General features: G+C 56.4%; 1 protein-coding gene across 1 annotated transcript in view; it reads right to left on the reverse strand.

Moving 5' to 3' along the window:
- DCHS1 (dachsous cadherin-related 1) overlaps nucleotides 1–9,275 on the reverse strand; it is a 53,690-nt gene extending 44,415 nt beyond the window's left edge. Inside the window, exons 1-2 of the mRNA XM_051608640.1 lie at nucleotides 9,205–9,275; nucleotides 3,304–5,107 (exon numbers count right to left, since the gene is read on the reverse strand). Coding sequence (XP_051464600.1) covers nucleotides 3,304–5,055 — 1,752 coding nt within the window. The 5' untranslated portion in view covers nucleotides 5,056–5,107; nucleotides 9,205–9,275. The remainder of the gene's footprint in view (nucleotides 1–3,303; nucleotides 5,108–9,204) is intronic.
- Between the last annotated feature and the right edge of the window lie 8,188 nt (nucleotides 9,276–17,463).

Here is a 17,463-nt window from a genome sequence, read left to right on the forward strand (position 1 = left end):
GAATCAAAAACCCACCATCTCATCTCATTCACATTTCTGTCAAATCAGCCTGTGCTCACAACATGGGGTTTGCAGAGCTCTGTGTGCTCTTTGCTGGCTGCCAGAGGACAGACAATACTTGATTTAGCATGAAAAGTTAGAAAGGCCCAGAAAGACAATATCTGACCATGCATGCAGCTTGCTGGTACAAAGTCAAATGTTTAAAACAAATTTAAGCCAGCAGGGTGAATTTATACCAGAATAGTGCTTCACATCATGTACCCATAGCATTTGAATGCAGTCTGACGAGCCATAAAGCTTCCATATTATCAGCTTCTGGCCACAGAGAGAAACAGAGACAAGCAGTTAGTGACTGTCCCTTGCTCTGCTTTCTGCTGCTGTCATGTTCTCTGATTCCCTGGGCTCCTTATCCACTGGTGTTTCTCTCTCAGTCTTTAACTGTGAGTTTGCTGTTTCCTTTGCTTAGTGCTCGTGCAGAGTTTGCTACTGTGGGACCTGGCCCATGATAAACACGAGCAATAAATAAAGATGTTACCAGATCCTTTTTCTTTCTGGGGAGTTCGGGCCAGAAGCCTACTCTGATCTCCTCTGTTCATACACCAAACACAGGGATTGACCTGGCAGAGAGGATGGGGTATGCAAGGGAGCAGGAGACCTGCAGCTGTGCTTCAAGTCTCTTCTGGTCACTCACACGGACTCCCCACTTCCCTGTCTACAGAGAGCAGACATCACCATCTGAAAACAGACCTGGTCCTGCCAAGTTTTTTTGCTTGGAAACACAGCAGTCCAATGGAGATGGAACCTGTTTGGTCCTGTGCTGCCCTTGGAGGCTGCCCTGTGTCCTGCACTTCACGCTGGCAGGGCTTGCCCATGGCCTAAGCTCTCATGACCATCATGTGGGTCTGGACCAAATGCAGACCTTGACAGAGACCCTTCCACCTCCCAGGGTGAGGATGAGCCCTGACACCTAGAAGCCACGGACAGAAGTAGCTGAGTGGGAGCGACTGCACACAGGGGCTGTGGAGCTGCACACCTGACGTGGCTGACAGCCTTGTGAGACACGGGGCCAGCTGCTGGCCTCCATGGACCCTGGCAGCACCTCTGGAGCCCTCCTGTTCGGGGACACGGGGTGCGATGGCGGAGGGGTAGCTGCGCCGCACAGCCATGCCCGAGCGTTGGGCTCCCTGCCCCGGCTCCCCGGCCTGGCTGGCTCCCGCCACGGCCTGGCCAGCCTCCTTCCCAGCCTCCTTCCCTGCCTCCTTCCTCAGCCTCCTTCCCCAGCCTCCTTCCCCAGCCTCCTTCCCTGCCTCCTTCCCCAGCCTCCTTCCCAGCCTCCTTCCCCAGCCTCCTTCCCAGCCTCCTTTCCCTGCCTCCTTTCCCATCCTCTCACGTTTCCCGGCTCAGAGGAAGCAGCAGCAGATGTGAGAGCTGTTTGCTTTGTGCCGAGGCCACGCGGGAGTTACCTGCGCTCGGCCCAGACGCGCCGTTTCCAAACGAAACACGAGGGCCGAGCCAAGACCACGGAAGCCCAGCCAAGCCCTCGGTGGCCGCGGCCGCCGCGCCAGCCCCGCTCCCAGCGCCGCGCTGGCCCCGCGCTGCCCAGCCCCGCCACGGCCGGGCAGCCGCACGCTGGACCTGCTCCCCGTGCCACCCCGTGGCCCCAGCTCCTCTGAAGGCCCCGCTCCCCCTCTGGCCTGTCCCCACGCTGCGCCAGGGGCCCGGCCGCCATCTCCGATTGCATTTCCAGAACGCCTTCCCACACGGAGCGGCACCGCGCAGGAAGGCACGGAGAAGGAGGGAGAGGGAGGCCTCCCTTCAGGGGCTGCCACAGCCCAGACGTCCCTGCACACGCTGGGGCCTCCGTGCTCACCCAGGGACATGCGGCTCCTCTGCCCTGACCTGGACCCCCCACCCTTGACCCCTTCCCCACCTCTGTCCCCATCCCCGGTCCCATCCCCGTCCCCACCCACTTGGGACACTGTGGAGTATTGTCCTGTGCAGACCAAACCCAAATCTTCCCCCACCCAAACCTTCACTCCTCATCTCCCACCCATGTCTTCTGCCCAGACTTCCCCCCTGACCCACCCCTACCCCCCCAGATCTGCCCCATGTCCCTTCTCTATTCTGCACCCAGTCTTTGCTCCCACCCAACTCCTTTCCCACACACTCCTTGCCCCCATCCCCTGCACTCACTAGCCCCTCTCCAGCCCTCCCACCCCGTACCACCAGCCCCCCACCCGCCCACTCCCACACAGCCCACACGCTCATGCCCCCATGCCCCAGCAGCCCTACACCCAGAGATCACTTTTTCTCACCACCTCCACTTTCTCCTCCAGGCCCATCTGGAGGCCCTTTTCCCTGGCCAGGTTGCAGAACTTCTTCCTGCCTTGTCTCAAGGGCCCCAGAATTCCTGCTTCCCCTCATCCTAGCCCCATGGGCACTACTCACCACCTGGCCCCAGAGTCCCTCTTGGCCCCAGCCAGACATCCCAGTGCCCTAGCTCCTCAGAATTGCCCCAGACTCCACAGGTGCTTGTCCTGATGGACAGTCTAGATGCTGCCTGGGTTGGCAGTGCCTGGCTCCATTAGTGCCCCAGCCCCGTGTCCCTCCATCCTGGCTCAGAGGTGCTGTATTGCCCAGCAAGCAGGGCACCAGGGCCTGAGCACTGAAACACCAAATGCAAGGACACCAAGTGTACAAAATGAAGATGGCATCACAGACACATCCTGGGGCCTGCGGGACCTGCCAGAGGGCAGCACCCCTCCAGGCAGCCTCCCCACACAAAGGCTGCTGGAGCACGTCTCTCAGCTCAAATCCCACAGATGCTCTTCCCAAGGTAACACATCAATACCAGCTGTGCACAATTAATGCTGATGTTCACAACCAGCCTTACAAAGCTGATGAACTTCAGCTAATGCCCTCACAGGAGGAGAGAGACATCAGCAGCTTGGTTACAAGCAGCTTCCCAGAGGTGTTACCCCTGTTCCTGAGCACCATTTACAGTGTCCTGGCCTGCAAGGCAGCTCCACACTTGCCAGGCCTGGCACAGTGGGCCCCAGTCTTTGCTGAGGTCAACACTGTCCTCAGCACATGCTTGAGGTGTACCCAGTGTCAGTGACACGTCTGGTACTGCCATGCAGGAAGGGAGTGACGGGCTCTGCCCCACTCCTGACTCACGCTGAGCACAGGGGTCTCTGCTCCAGCATTCCTGCCCAAACAGCCTCGGGACAGGTCTCCCATCCCGAGTCTCTCACAGCCCTGGCTGTGCCCTCCTCCAGCTCAGCTCCTGACAATGGTACCTACCTGTAAGAAGCAGGTCCCGACCGGGGTGTTCTCCTTCAGAGACACATTGTAGAAATTGCTCCTGAACACTGGCTCATTGTCATTGACATCCTGCAGGGCCACGTGCACCACAGCTGAAGAGGAGAGGGCAGGGGTTCCCCTGTCTGTGGCCAGCACGGTCAGCTGAGGCTGAGGGTCTTTCTCATAATCCAGGGGGGCAGCAGTGGTGATGATACCTGTGGCAGGGTCGATGGCAAACCAGCTGGAGTGGGTGTCACGGCCATGCACAATGCTGTACCGCACCTCCCCGTTGGGACCCTGGTCCTTGTCACGAGCTGTCACCTGCAGGACAAAGCTGCCCGGGTACACAACCTCGGGGATACTCTGCTTGTATTCCTGCTGGTCAAAGAGTGGAGGGTTGTCATTGACATCCATCACCTGCAGCACAAAGGCTGATTCTGCCCGGAGCGGGGGTGTTCCTGAGTCAGTAGCTGTCACCCGCAAATCATAGGAGTCTCTTTCTTCTCGGTCCAGAAGCTGGTCCACACAGATCAGGTAGATGATGTTGTCCTTGGTAGTGAGGGCAAACTTGCCATCCCCTCCCTCCAGTGTGACGTTGACATTGGAGTACTCGCCATAGTCTGGGTCGGAAACAGAGATGCGAGCCACGTACTGGCCAGGCTGGGCCCCCTCGGAGATCTGAGGGGACCCGTCTTCGCTCAGGAAGATGATAGTCATGGTGGGCTGGTTGTCATTGTAGTCACGTACATGAATAGTGACAAAGGCTGTGGTGACCTCAGGATGGACAGCCTTATCCCTTGCCTGCACCACCAGCTCATGCACTTTCCTCACTTCATAGTCCAGACCCTTGTTGAGCTTGATGACTCCGGTCCGGGAGTCAATGGTGAAGTACTGGTCAGGATCGCTCTGCCGCCGGTTGATCTCATAAATCACGTCCCCATTGTCACCTTCATCTGCATCAGAGGCAAAGACCTGCAGGATGCTGCTGCCAGGTTTCAGGTTCTCTGAGATCAGAGTATGATAGCGGCTCTGGTTGAAGGTAGGAGCATTGTCATTGATGTCCTGGATGGACACGTCCAGCGTCATCTGGGTGCTCCGGGGAGGAGAGCCACCATCGTAGGCTTCCAACAGCAGCGAGTATGATGAACGGTTCTCCCGATCCAAGACGTTGCTGACCACCAGGTCCAAATACAGGACCCCATTGGGCCCTCGGCGTGTTTCCAGGCGGAAGGCCTGCCCCACATTCTCTCCCTTAATCACGTAGCCTTGTGTGTTGAGCAGGCCGCTGTCAGCATCAAAGGCTGGGTCCAAGGGAAACCTGCTGCCAATGGGTGTGTGCTCTGGGATCTGGAAGGTGCTGTGTTGTTTGGGAAAGGCTGGAGCGTGATCATTGATGTCATTCACTTGGATGTTCACTTCCACCGTGATGCCCTCTGGGGTGACAGCTATGAAGCTGTAGTGGTCCCGAGTCTCCCGGTCCAGGACACGGGCTGTTTTGATGATCCCGGTGTTCTCATCTATCCCCAGGTCGGTGGTGACACCGCTGCCCTCCTGCGCTGAGATGAAATACATGTAGGCACTAGTCCCAGGGGGCAGGCCAGCACTGATGTCCCCAATGATGGTGCCAGCTGGCTGCTCCTCATCTATTTGTAGATCCAGGGTGCCCAGGACGGCAGAGCCCTTCCCTGCTCTCAGGCCCCCAAGAATCAGCAGCTCCAGCAGAAGCACGGCTGATCCCTTCATCTGCTCCATCGCCAGGGACTTGCTGAGCAGAGGGTGGCTCGATCTCCTTTGCTCTTTAATCCTGCATGGAATGCACACCAGACGATGCTGGTTAAGAGGGGGCAGCAAAGGAAGGACAGGAAAAAAAACCTGGAGATGGAAGGCTTGCCATGTACCTGCTGCCCAGTCGCTCTGTATCACCCATCCCTTGCCAGGAGAGAAGGTGAGAACATGTCAGAGCAGAGGGTGCCTGGAGAAGGCCCAGGACAGCACCCGAGGTCAGGCAGGCAGGTGACACTGGAAGGGGACAGGGGGTGGCAGCCAGCACCTCTCACAGGGGCCATTTCCTACATGGTCAAACATCCTTCCCAACCACCTGCCCTCCTGGCAACACCTGGAGTAGAGTGTCCCTGAGCCTTTGATGGGGGAATAATGCATCTTGGGGGGGCTGAGAGAGGCTGTCTGCAGGATGACAGACTTTGGGACAACAGCAGCAAGCATCTCTCCACCCTGGAAAAAGCTGTTCTCAAACTGGGACAGAGCTCAACAAGGGATTGTGTTGAGCCCCCCCCCCCCAGCTGCACACCTTCCAGGACCATAAGGACAGAGGTGCCAAAACCCCCGTGAAGTGCAGATCTGGTGTCCCTGGAAGGGAGCAGCAGAACCAGAGCGGGCGCACATCCAGGGATCAATAAATCAGAGCGGCTGTACTGCAAGGGACGTGCCCACAGCTGGGAATGCCCAGGATAAAATCAGACAGGGCCCATTGTTTTGCCTGGCACGGAGATCAGTGGATGCCCCAAGCTGGTACCATGGAGGGTGATGGCAGTGCAGTGGGAACGCCGCAGCCCCCTCTGAGCTGCCAGCTGCTCTGGCTCCTTCCCGGTCCCACACCCTCCGCTTCGTTCTCCTTTGTCTCCTTCTCCGGGCTCCTCGCTCGCTCGGCTCCTCCACTCCCTTTCCCCCTGCCGTGGCTTCATCTCACTGCAGTGGGGGAGGGACGGGCGGGCAGGAGCGGCTCCCGCAGCCGCGCGGCTGCGGGCGCTGCCCGCAGCCCAGAGCCTGCCGCCCCCAGGGCTCTGCCCACCCTCCTGCGGGGACTCCCGCAGCCCCGGGGCTGGTGGAGGAGCCGCAGCCCCCGCGCTCGCAGCCCCCGTGAGCGACGCTCCGTGGTCTGCAGGGATGGCGGCAGCATGAGCTCACACTTGGCCCCTCTTGAAAGCATTTGCTGCTGGTCCCACAACCACACTCCGGAGCCGCTGGTGTCAGAGGCAGGACGCAGGAACCTCCCTGCCCTGGGGGATGGAGGTGGCTTACATTGCCCGGTCTGGGGACTGAGAATGTCAGCCCTTGGGCTGGAGAACCCTCCAGCAGCATTAACCCTTTCCAGGGGATGCAGGATGATTATTCCTGAGGCCTCTCTCCCACCTCGGGTCAGCTGTTTACATTGGCTTTCCCTGTGGAAATCCTGGGTTAGTGACAGAAAGATTAAGTACAAGAAGTGTCTTCTACATGTAAAAAAGTGTTTGTTTACTTCAGTGGGCATCCAGTGTCTGAGGCAAGTAAATCCACACACTCTTCTTGTACCTACGAATCCGCATTATCTCGCAGGGGTAGAAGTCAAAAGAAGTGACTTTTATCCCTGTGGGCTGCTGGCTGGGGTCTGCACCAACTCGGTGGGCCTCGACAAGTCTGCCTCTGTTGGAGCTAGGCAAATGTCCCCAGCTGGAGGGGTAACTGCACACAGCCAGAGCATGCCAAGCTGGGGAGGGAAGGGGGTCCAGGTTTGTTTCTGTGCCATCCTGTGACCCAGCTGCTCAGGTCATGGGAGGGCACAGGGCAGAGGGCTTAAAGCTCTGGCAGGAGGTTAGACAAAACCTAAATAAAAAGGAGAGTGAAAAAAACAGGCAGAGGGCAGGGCTCCCTGGGGCAACCTCAGGGGCTGAGGACAGGATGAAGCTGGAAGGTCTTGGGTAGTGCCTGGAACAGATCAGGGCATAGATACGGGGGGAAAAAAAGGCCACCTGGTTTGATTAGTGATGTGGCTCTTGAGAAGAACGGAGTGCAGCAAGGCTCTGAGGGCTGCTGGAAGGGAGGAGAGAAACTAGAAAAATGAATAGGGGGAGTGTGAAGAGCAGTTGAGAACACTGGGGCAACCAGGGAACAGAAATTAGGGTCCCTGGGGTGGGAAAATGGTGATGAAAGTCTGTGTAAACTTCTCCTTACTCATCCTCCCTGGATACCAGCGGGTAGTTTCAGAGCCAGGGAAGAGGCCAGGTTGCCAGCCTTGCCAGGGCAGGATGGGCAGAAGGCCACCCATGGCACTAGCAGCCCTCTGTTCCTAAGAGGTCTGCAGGCGTGGGTCACAGAGGAAGCCAGCAGTGACCCCAGTGGATGCAGAGTCACCAAATCTAAGCAGCTGCTTCCAATTAGCAGCTGGCTCAGCGCTGGGGGCTGGCTGGAGGGGTCCAGGCCCAGCCTGTGTAATGGGAGCCAGGCTGTCCTCCCTGGCCCTCCCACCCTCGGGCACACAGCTCCCCTGTGAAACAAGGGAGCAGAAGCCTCTGAAGAAAGCTGCTAGCATGAGAATCTGTCCAGAGAGGTGTTTGAGGTCCAGAGCCACAGCAAGGAGGCTGACAGAAGAGCAGTAAAATGGCATGAGCTGCAATATACATAAGCATCTCCAGGCCCAGGGCTGATGGCCCAGGGCACCAGGAGAGCCCAGCCTACACTTAGCAGAGAAGTCCCATTTAGGAAAAAACACTATGGAATTAGAGAGGGAGGACTGCATGGATCCCTGCCTGCCTGAGGCACCCCTCCTCTGATGGCAGCCCGGAGGGAGGGGAGGCAGGCCCACCCGGCCCCAGCAGCCAGGCTGGGCAGAGGCGCCCACTGTGCACGCCACAACCAGATGTCAGTGCTGGCTGTGCAAAAGCTCCATCAAAGCTGCAGATGCTGCTGATGCCATACCCAAAGGCTCACATGAGGGGCCATGACTCATGTAATGATGGTTTTGAGACTCCAGTCCAGATGAGGAAAGATTCAGAAGCCCATTTAATCTTTGCTGAGCACCAGCCCCTGACCTGGAATATGCTTTTCTCTTCTGCCTTCACACAGATCTCTCCAGAGTTTTGGATTATCTGTGCTCAGACCCAGACACAGCCCAGGCTTGCCTGCAGCGCAGCCTCGGGGTAGCAACTCCCTTTCAACCTCTGCTTAGCCTGCCACTACCTACAGCCATCTCCAAGCCTCTTGGCCCTCCCACCACCTCCCACCCTCTTCAGTACCCTCTTGCTCACCCCAGCAAGACACACACCCTCGTTTCCCTCAGACACCAGCTCTGAGCAGTGACCAGGGGTGGAGACTGTCCTCTCAGCAGGATGCAGCCAAGCTCCACTGCATCCCTGTGCATCCCACTTCTGGGCCACACCAGGGCTTCCCGCAGGCCCTCCTGTCTCTGAAAACACTTCCCCCACAAAGGAAGCTCTAATAAAATTTCCTCACGCATTAGCCATTCCCACAATCCCAGCCCACATGCAGCTCAGCACCGACCTGCCCCCCGTGCTGTAGCCCACGGCAGGGCAGCTGCGGGGCCCCCTCTGCCCACGGCTGCCCCAGCCTGGCAGGGCTCTCTGTCCCTCGGGGCTCCGGGCCCCCTCGCCGGCTCTCGGAGCTCCCTGCCCCGCCGGGGCCTTCCCAGCCGTCGGTCCCGTCGCCCGCGGGTGCCGCAAGTCCCCGGGCACAGCCCCGTCCCGCACGGTGCCGTCCCGCACGGTGCCGTCCCGGTGCCAGCCCCGCTCCCCGCTCCGCTCGGGCCCGCAGCCTCCGCCCGGCGCCTCCGCGACTCCTCTGCCGCCATCGCCGGCCCCGCGGGGCACACGGGGCTGCTCCTGCGGCAGCTCCCGCTCCGTCCCGCTCCCGCCGCCAGCGCCGGCCCCGCAGCCGTCGCGCCGCGGGGAGGCCGGTCCGGCGGATCCACGGGGCTGCGCCGCCGCGGGCGCCCCCCCCCGCCCCATTGTCTGCGCGGCGGAGGCAGAACAAAGCGCCCGGTCCCGGTTCCTGTCCCGGTCCCGGTCCCGGTCCCGGTCCCGCCCGGCGTGCGACGGTGCCGCCGTGCGGAGCGCCGGGCGAGGGCAGCGGGGCAGCGGCAGCGGGTCGGTCCCCGGCGCTGGCACTTACACCGTGGGGTGTTCACATCCCGCAGGATCCGGCCCCGCCGAGACGTCCCGCAGCCGCTCCGGTGCCCCGGTTCTCCGGTCCCGCTGCCCGCTCTGAGCCCCGCAGCGCTCCGGTGCCCGCCCGCCCCGCCGCCCCGCTGTGCCGGCCTCCCGGTGCCGCGCTCCGCGCTCGGCGGGTCGGCGCTGGCTCGGCGCGGAGGCTCCGGGTGAAACCCGACCCAGCACCGCCCTCAGCCCCCCGCTCCCCCCGCCGCCCCCATCCCCGCCCCGGCACCGGAGCGCGCCGGCTGAGCGCGGCCCCGCAGCGGCCCCGGGCAGGGCTCCGGGGCACGGGGCGGAGGGGCCGGGGAGCAGCGTCAGGGGCAAGGCTGGCACGGAGGGGCAGGGGGGGCTGGACCCGGGGTAAAATGGGGTGTGGGGAAGCAAGGGGCGCCTGGAGCCCGAGGAAATGGGAAGCGGGTAGGCAGGAGCAAGGGGCAGGACAGTGTTGGGACAGGACAGGGCAAGGAGAGGGCTGGGCAGGAGACGGAGAGAGGCTGCGGGTGACAATGGGGGCATGTGGAAACACGGGCTGAGAGAGCTGGGGACGTTCAGCCTGGAGCAGAGCAGGCTCCAGGGAGACCTGAGAGCACCTTCCAGGGCCTGAAGGGGCTCCAGGAAAGCTGGGGAGGGGCTTGGGACAAGGGCAGGGAGGGCTGGGAGCAGGGGGAAGGGTTTCCAGCTGGCAGAGGGAGCTGGAGCTGAGATGGGAGGGAGAAATTCTGGGCTGTGAGGGTGGGGAGAGCCTGGGCCAGGTTGCCCAGGGAAGCTGTGGCTGCCCCATCCCTGGCAGTGTTGAAGGGCAGGTTGGATGGGGCTTGGAGCAGCCTGGGCTGCTGGGAGGTGTCCCTGGGGGTGGCACTGGGTGGGATTTAAGGTCCCTTCCAGCCCAAACCAGCCTGGGATTCTGGGATTCTCTGCTCTCTACCACAGCTCCTTACCAAGAGCAGAGCCCAGAATTCAAACCCCTGTAACCTGCCAACACCTTGGCTCATGTCATGATGTCCATGCTGGAAGGTTCTCAACTGTAGGGCCTCCACTGCAGGGGGCTGGGCACTCACCAGACAAACCAAGACTCTAGGCAGTGACTGTCTAGGCTCCTCCACCAGCAGTTGCCCCCCTGGCTCAGCTCGGCCTCTCAGGTGGTCTCTCTGCTCCAGTCAGGCCAGGTCCCTACACGGTTGGTGTGTCTGCTGGGGGCCACTCAGCCAGTAATCACTCCTGGGCCTTCTTTTATCTTGTAGCAGAGAAACTGCCTTTGGCTGCTGGCTGTGATGGTCCATTCCTGAGATCATGTGCTAGAAAGGCAACAGCTCAGTTTGCTTCATGAGGAAAATGTCCAGGTTCTGCCATCAGTGCCAATCCATTCAAACAGAGAATATGGCCCACCAGAGTATGTCATAGAGAAGGAACCACTCGAGATCTGGGTGTCTGTCTGCCTCCCCTACTGGATACCACACAGGCTGAGCTGAAATAAGAACACTCTGCATTACTTTTACTGATCTAAAGGTACTCTGGAGGAACCAAATACTTTTGACCCTGAACAGCACATCTTACAATTTTTTATCATAAATTCACCAAGCTATAATATATTTGGTTTATTTCCTCCTACATCTATATTCAGAATGTCACAGGAAGGCAGGAAAAAAAAAGTTCAGAAGAAGGGAACGAGGATGCTAAAGGTCCAGATCAGCTTCAATGCATGGAACAATCTAGTGTCTGTTTTGGAAAGGAGACAAACGAGGGAAATGGGCAAGAGGACAATGACATCCTGAGTGGTCTGTGGGGGGGTGGTTTTGTTCAGGTCTGTGGAGCTGATTTTGTTCACTGTGCCTTCCAATAAAAGAGGCATGAAATGAGGCTAAGAGAAGCCAAGAGAAAAAAAAACCCAACAACTGAAGAACATGGTAGTTCATGTGAGGGGCTGTGGACCTGAGGGACTTCTTGCCACAGAATGCTGTGGATCCTCAACATTTACACTGGTGCCTGGATTAGTTCACAGAATATAAATCCTTTGGGGGTTCCTGAATAGAGGAAACCACCTCCAGCCCCTGCAGTTGTGTCCCAAAGAGTTGGGTCTGGAGGTGAACTTAGGTGAAATGTTGTGTATGCTTCTCCTGTCCTTCCACACCTTCCTCTGCATCCACTCGTAGCCACCATTAGAGCCTGGGCTTGAGGCTGTCAGCCTGAGCTGACTCCCAGTGAGATGGTCCTTATGATCTCATGTCTGTGACAGTTTTAACAATGACATTTCAGCCTTGATTTAGCTATCATGTCTTTGTGTCTTTTCAGCCCTGTCTACAATTGTTTTTCTTACGTTACTCCATTCCCTCCCAGATACTTTCAGACACAGCAATAAGTTTCTCATGCAGCACCTCTCCTGAGTGAAACAAGCCACGTGCTCTTGCTCTGCAGCTCTCCATTGCTGCTGTCCTCGTTGCTCTTCCATATGTCTTCTGGTTTAAATTAATGTCTCTTTAATGCAGCAGATCAGAATTCCCACTGTGTTCTGAAGAAATCTCATCTGCACCTTATAGAGCAGCATGTAAGGGAAGGCTTCCTTTCTCTGCTGGAAATGTCTTGCTGTGCTCAGGGATGACATTTGCTGCATCATCTCACTGCCTCTCTTGGACCTCACCCACTGCTGCTCTGCCTCTCCTGTGGTTCCTCACTAGGGTCCTTCTCCAACACGTTGCTAAGGCCAAGATCAACAATGTGATTTGGGCACATGTTCTCCGTAGCTTCTAGTACCTTGGTATTTGTGGCAGCACCTTTATTGATACCTGTTCAAATGCATTCACTTCTACTTTTTGGTAGATTAATCAAATACATGGGGCTGAAAGATGCTGTTGATGTGATCACAAGGCTGTTATTCATTATATAGAAAGAATTGTGCATTTGGAGAGCTCCTTGATGACCAGAAATAAGCTGATAGAGCTGGCAGATCTTCAGTGACACTTTCCATTGAGCACATGAGCTCTGAATCCCCAGGTGAGAACTCAGGCAAGGAGGGCAAGAGACCAGCATGGCTGAGTAATGGCCTGCTGGTCCAACTAAAGGGCAAGAGGGAACTGCACAGGCAGTGGGAGCAGGGACAGGGATCCTGGGAAGAGTGCAGGGACAGGGATCCTGGGAAGAGTGCAGGGACACTGCCCAGTTCTGTAGGGATGGGATCAGGAAGGCCAAGGCACAGATGGAGCTGAACCTGGCAAGGGATGCAAGAAGTAAGAAGAAGAGCTTCTACAAGGATGTCAGCCAGAAAAGGAAGGACAAAAAAAGTGTCCCCTTGTGATGAACACAACTGGCAAACTGGTGACAACAGATGAGGAGAAGGCTGAGGGACTCAGCCTGTTGCAGGTGACACCAAGTTGGGTGGGAGTGTAGATCTGCCTGAAGGTACAAAGGCTCTGCAGAGGGACCTGGACAGGCTGGATCCATGGCTTGAGGGACCTGGCCAGGCTGGGCCCGTGTGCCCAGGCCAGCTGTATGGGATTCAACCAGGCTCAGTGCTGGGTCCTGCACTAGGGTCACACCAACCCCAGGCAACACTCCAGGCTTGGGGCAGAGTGGCTGGAAAGTGCCTGGGGGAAAAGGACCTGGGGTGTTGGTCAACAGAGGCTGGAGATCAGAAAAAACATCTTTCCTGTGAGAGTGACAGAGCCCTGGGACAGGCTGCCCAGAGAGGTTGTGGAGTCTCCTTGGCTGGAGACATTCAAACCCCAAATGGACATGTTCCTGTGTGATGTGCTCTGGGTGACCCTGCTCTGGCAGGGGGGTTGGACTGGATGATCTTTCCAGGTCCCTTCCAACCCCTAAGGTTCTGTGATTCTGTGAAGATTCTGTGAGATGAGTATGGGGACTGTGCACCTCTGGAGCCCTTTAACCTGGAGGGGCTGACTGTGCATTTCCTCAAGCACAAAACTTCCAACTTACTTTTTTTTTTTTTTTTTTTTTGCCAGTTTCCCACACCTTACAGTTTTTATATTGATTTCATAGAATTATAGAATCATTAAGGTTGGAAGGGATTTTAAAGATCACCAAGTTCCAACCCCCCTGCCATGAGTAGAAATCCCCACCACTAGACCAGGTTGCACAAAATCTCATCCAAGCTGGCCTTAAAAACCTCCAGGGATGGGGCATCAACAGCCTCCATGGGCAACCCATCCCAGCTCCTCACCACCCTTAGAGTGAAGAATTTCTTCCTAATATCTAACCTAAATCTCCCCTCTCTCAGTTTAAAACCATTACTCCTTGTCCTATCACTATCTTCTCTGATGAAAAGTCCCTCCCCAGCTTTCCTGGAGCCCCTTCAGGCCCTGGAAGCTGCTCTCAGGTCTCCCTGGAGCCTTCTCTTCTCCAGGCTGAACACCCCAACTCTCCCAGCCTGGCTCCAGAGCAGAGCTGCTCCAGCCCTTTGATCATCTTTGTGGCCCTTCTCTGGACCCTCTCCAACAGCTCCGTGTCTCTCCTGTGCTGAGGGCTCCAGAGCTGGACACAGTACTCCAGGTGGGGTCTCACCAGAGCAGAGGGGCAGAATCCCCTCCCTGGCCCTGCTGCCCACACTTCTTTTGATGCAGCCCAGCATGCAGTTGCTCTCTGCGCTGTGAGTGCACACTGGTCGAGATTCTCATCTCCTCCCACCCCCAAGTCCTTCTCCTCAGGGCTGCTCTCCAGCAATTCTCCCCCCAGCCTGGATTTGTGCCTGGGGTTGTGCTGACCCAGGTGCAGGACCCTGCACTTGGCCTTGGTGAACTTCATGAGGTGCCAACTGGCCCACCTCTCCAGCCTGTCCAGGTCTCTCTGGATGGATCCCTTCCCTCTAGGGTGTCAGCCACACCACACAGCTTGGTGTCATCAGCAAACATGCTGAGGAGACACTCAGTCCCACTGTCCATGTCTCCAACAAAGATGTTGAACAGCACTGGTCCCAATACTGACCCCTGCCTCCATTTGGACATTGAGCCATTGACCACAACTCTCTGGATGGGGCCATGCACCCAATCTCTTATCCACTGAGTGATCCATCTGTCAAATCCATGCCTTGTCAGTTTGGAGACCAGGATGTCATGTGGGACAGTGTCAAACACCTTGCACAAATCCAGGTAAATTATGTCAGTGGCTCTGCCACCATCCACCATCTCTGTAGCCTTGTTGTAGAAGGCCAGCAGATTGGTCAGGCATGACTTGCCCTTAGTGAAGCCATTTCTGTCTTCTACATTAGCATAAATAGTACCCATGTCTTACTGCAGCTCAGTCTGATCCACTTGTTTTCCTGGCCCCAAAAAAGTCTCTTACAAAGAAAGCTGGCTAACATGCTGGTGTGGCATGATTTGGCAAACTTGCTGCATTTGATCACATTTGCTATTTATTGTAATTTCAACTTCTCATTCCTCCTTCAGATCTGCCTTGGGCCTTTTACACTCCTGCAAGCAATCTGCATTTTCCTGGGTCTTTCCTGCAATCCTCCTTTTCCAGTGTCCAGGGTGTTTGTTCTTCTTTGGCCCCAGGGTGTTAAACCCTCCTCTCAGCCTTGCCATTTGTACACAAGTGCTGTCTCTACTTAGAGGTGGAAATCAGTGGATTCCTTTTGGTCTCCTAGTAAACTCCAATTAACTAAATACTCTTGGAGGCCCTTGGCAGGAGAGGGGAGAAAAAATCCATATAATGTGTTTGGATATTCATAGAGATCTTGCACAGTCTTTCTGACATGCAAGTGTCCTTGGAGCTGTGTGGGGACTGGTAGAAAAATGTAAGTCCAACTATGTCTTGTGAGAGCAACTTAGAAACAGGAGCAGAAATGCTCTCTTTGACCATTCAGGGCAGAAGGTTTAGGTGGTAGTAAAGGCTGGGACAGGGCTGCAAGGCTCCCAGCTGCATCCTGCCTTTGGTGGAATTATTAGTGATACAGAAGCCAGAGAACAGAGCAAAATGTGAAGATGATTTATGCAGATGCATCAGGGCTACAAGGATGATGGAGGGACTGGAACACCTGCCTTACGAGGAAAGGCTGAGAGACCTGGGATAGAAGAAGACTGAAGAGAGTTCTAGTTAATGTCTATAAATACATGAGGGCATCAAGAAGGCAGGGACAACCTCCTGCTGCAGGGGGGTTGGAGCCGCAGCAGCCGCCGTGGGGCGTCGTGCAGGCTCTGCCACCACAGCCCCCTGCTCCCAGCGAGAGCGGCTCCTCCCCGCCGGGCTCTGGCAAGCGGGACCAGGCAGTTCTGCACCTTCCTGCTGGATGCCATCCTGCCCCTGAAGCCAGAGGAGCAACATGGCAGGTGGCCCAGCAGGCCTGGGGTGCTCAGAGGCTCCACTTCTGTGGGCTGGAGCCTGGCTCCAAAGTCCCAAACAGGAAATCCTCTAGGATGTGCTCAGGCTCTGATCCCGGTTCACAGCAAGCAGAGGCTTCCTGCATTCCAAGGGGAGGTTAAAAATAAGAGAAGGCACCTGCTAGGAACAGCCATGGCCAGGCAGGGGGAGGAGGGCAGGAAGGGAGGGCACAGCCCTCATTAAGGCAGGGGGAAGGTTTTTTTGAGGTGAGATCCCAAGCTTGCCTCTGCCAGTTGGAATGCTCTTGAAATCCATGAAATCCAGAGGAGCTGCACACCCAACCCACCCAGCAAACTGTGTTCACAGCCTGGCCAGAGGAACTGCTGCTCCTGCACCGCTGCTGGGGGGACAGCCAGATGGCCTCGGGCCCTGCAAGGGAAGAAGTCTCCACATGTCCCAGTGGACACAGGCTCCTGTCACACAACGTTCCTGAGCAGGTATATTTCTGAGCCATAGGTTTGTTCATGGGCAGCCTGGAGTCCTGAATGTGAGGTCCACTCCCTGGGCTGCCTCTGATGGAGGGTCCAGGGCAGAGCAGAGGAGTTCAGGGCTTCGTATGAAAATGTTTATCATTCTGGAAATGTGGTGAACCTCTGGCAGTGCTGGAAGCAGCAGGATTGAGCAGTGGTCTTAACACCACACTTAGGCTACATCACGCTGGAAGTAAGGATGTCCAGTAATCTCCTCCCCCTGCTTCCCATCTTTCTCATGGCAGCCTAGTAAGGACTCCCACAGCCTATTTTCCAAGGCTCTGACTAGCACAGCCCTAAGTGCCCCAACACTTGATTGCCAGCTGTGCCCTCTTTTTTGGATAAACTCTCTAGCACAGCAAAACCTGTGAAATAGTTGTGCTTAGAATGTTGCTCCTTGCTACCTCACCTTGAGCTGACATTAGACCATGCATCTCAGGCTGGGAGACAGGGAACTGCTGGAGAGAGTCCAGGAAGGGCAGTAAAGGTGACTGGGGGGTTGGAGCATCTCCCTGATGAGGAAAAGCTGAGAGAGCTGGGACTGTTCAGCCTGGAGAAGAGAAGGCTGAGGGGAGACCTTATTAATGCCTGGAAGTATCTCAGGGTGGGTGCAAAGAGGTTGGAGCCAGACTCTGCTCAGCAGTGCCCAGGGACAGGACGAGGGGCAATGGGCACGAGCTGGAACATGGGAAGTGCCACTGAAAGATGAGGGAAAATTTCTTGACTGTGAGGGTGACAGAGCCCTGGAACAGGCTGCCCAGAGAGGGTGTGGAGTCTCCTCTGGAGATATTCCAGACCCCCTGGATGCAGCGCTGGGTGATGTGCTCCAGGTGATCCTGCTCTAGCAGGGGAGTTGGACTGGATGATCTCCAGAGGTCCCTTCCAACTCTGGCAATTCCACAATTCTGTGATCTTGTGAGTCCCACTGCTCACTGCTTCATCTGTCCCAGCCCTGGACTTGTTCTTAATTTTGCTAGTTCCTTGCATTCCTAGCTAGCAGCTCTTTAGTAATTCAGCTTGGGACTTCTCAAACAGCTCATTTAGTTTCATTTTCAGTCAGAGCAGCATCTGAAGGCTAAGACTTCAAGTGCAGCAATAAGACATTTCATGCCCAGAAGACAAAATGATCAAAAGTGAAGACAAGCAGGTAGATACAACAAAGATCACGGAAGGATAAGGCTACAAGTGAGACAGCAGTTACAGTCTTTGCAGGTACTTTCTAAACAGCAAAGCACAGGCAGATTTTAAACAGTAAGGAAAAAAATCTAGGACTGCCAGCTGCTTCATTCCTGTACCTCAGAAAGAGTTTGGTTGGACCCAGGAGCCCTTGTCATGCTCAGCAGATGTGTACCTTACTAGTTCTTAAAGCCCTCCCATCATGAAGACTTCACAAACCTGCCAGTCAATCCATTCAGTGC

This window comes from Apus apus, chromosome 1 (assembly GCF_020740795.1).
Source record: "Apus apus isolate bApuApu2 chromosome 1, bApuApu2.pri.cur, whole genome shotgun sequence".
NCBI lineage: Eukaryota > Metazoa > Chordata > Aves > Apodiformes > Apodidae > Apus > Apus apus.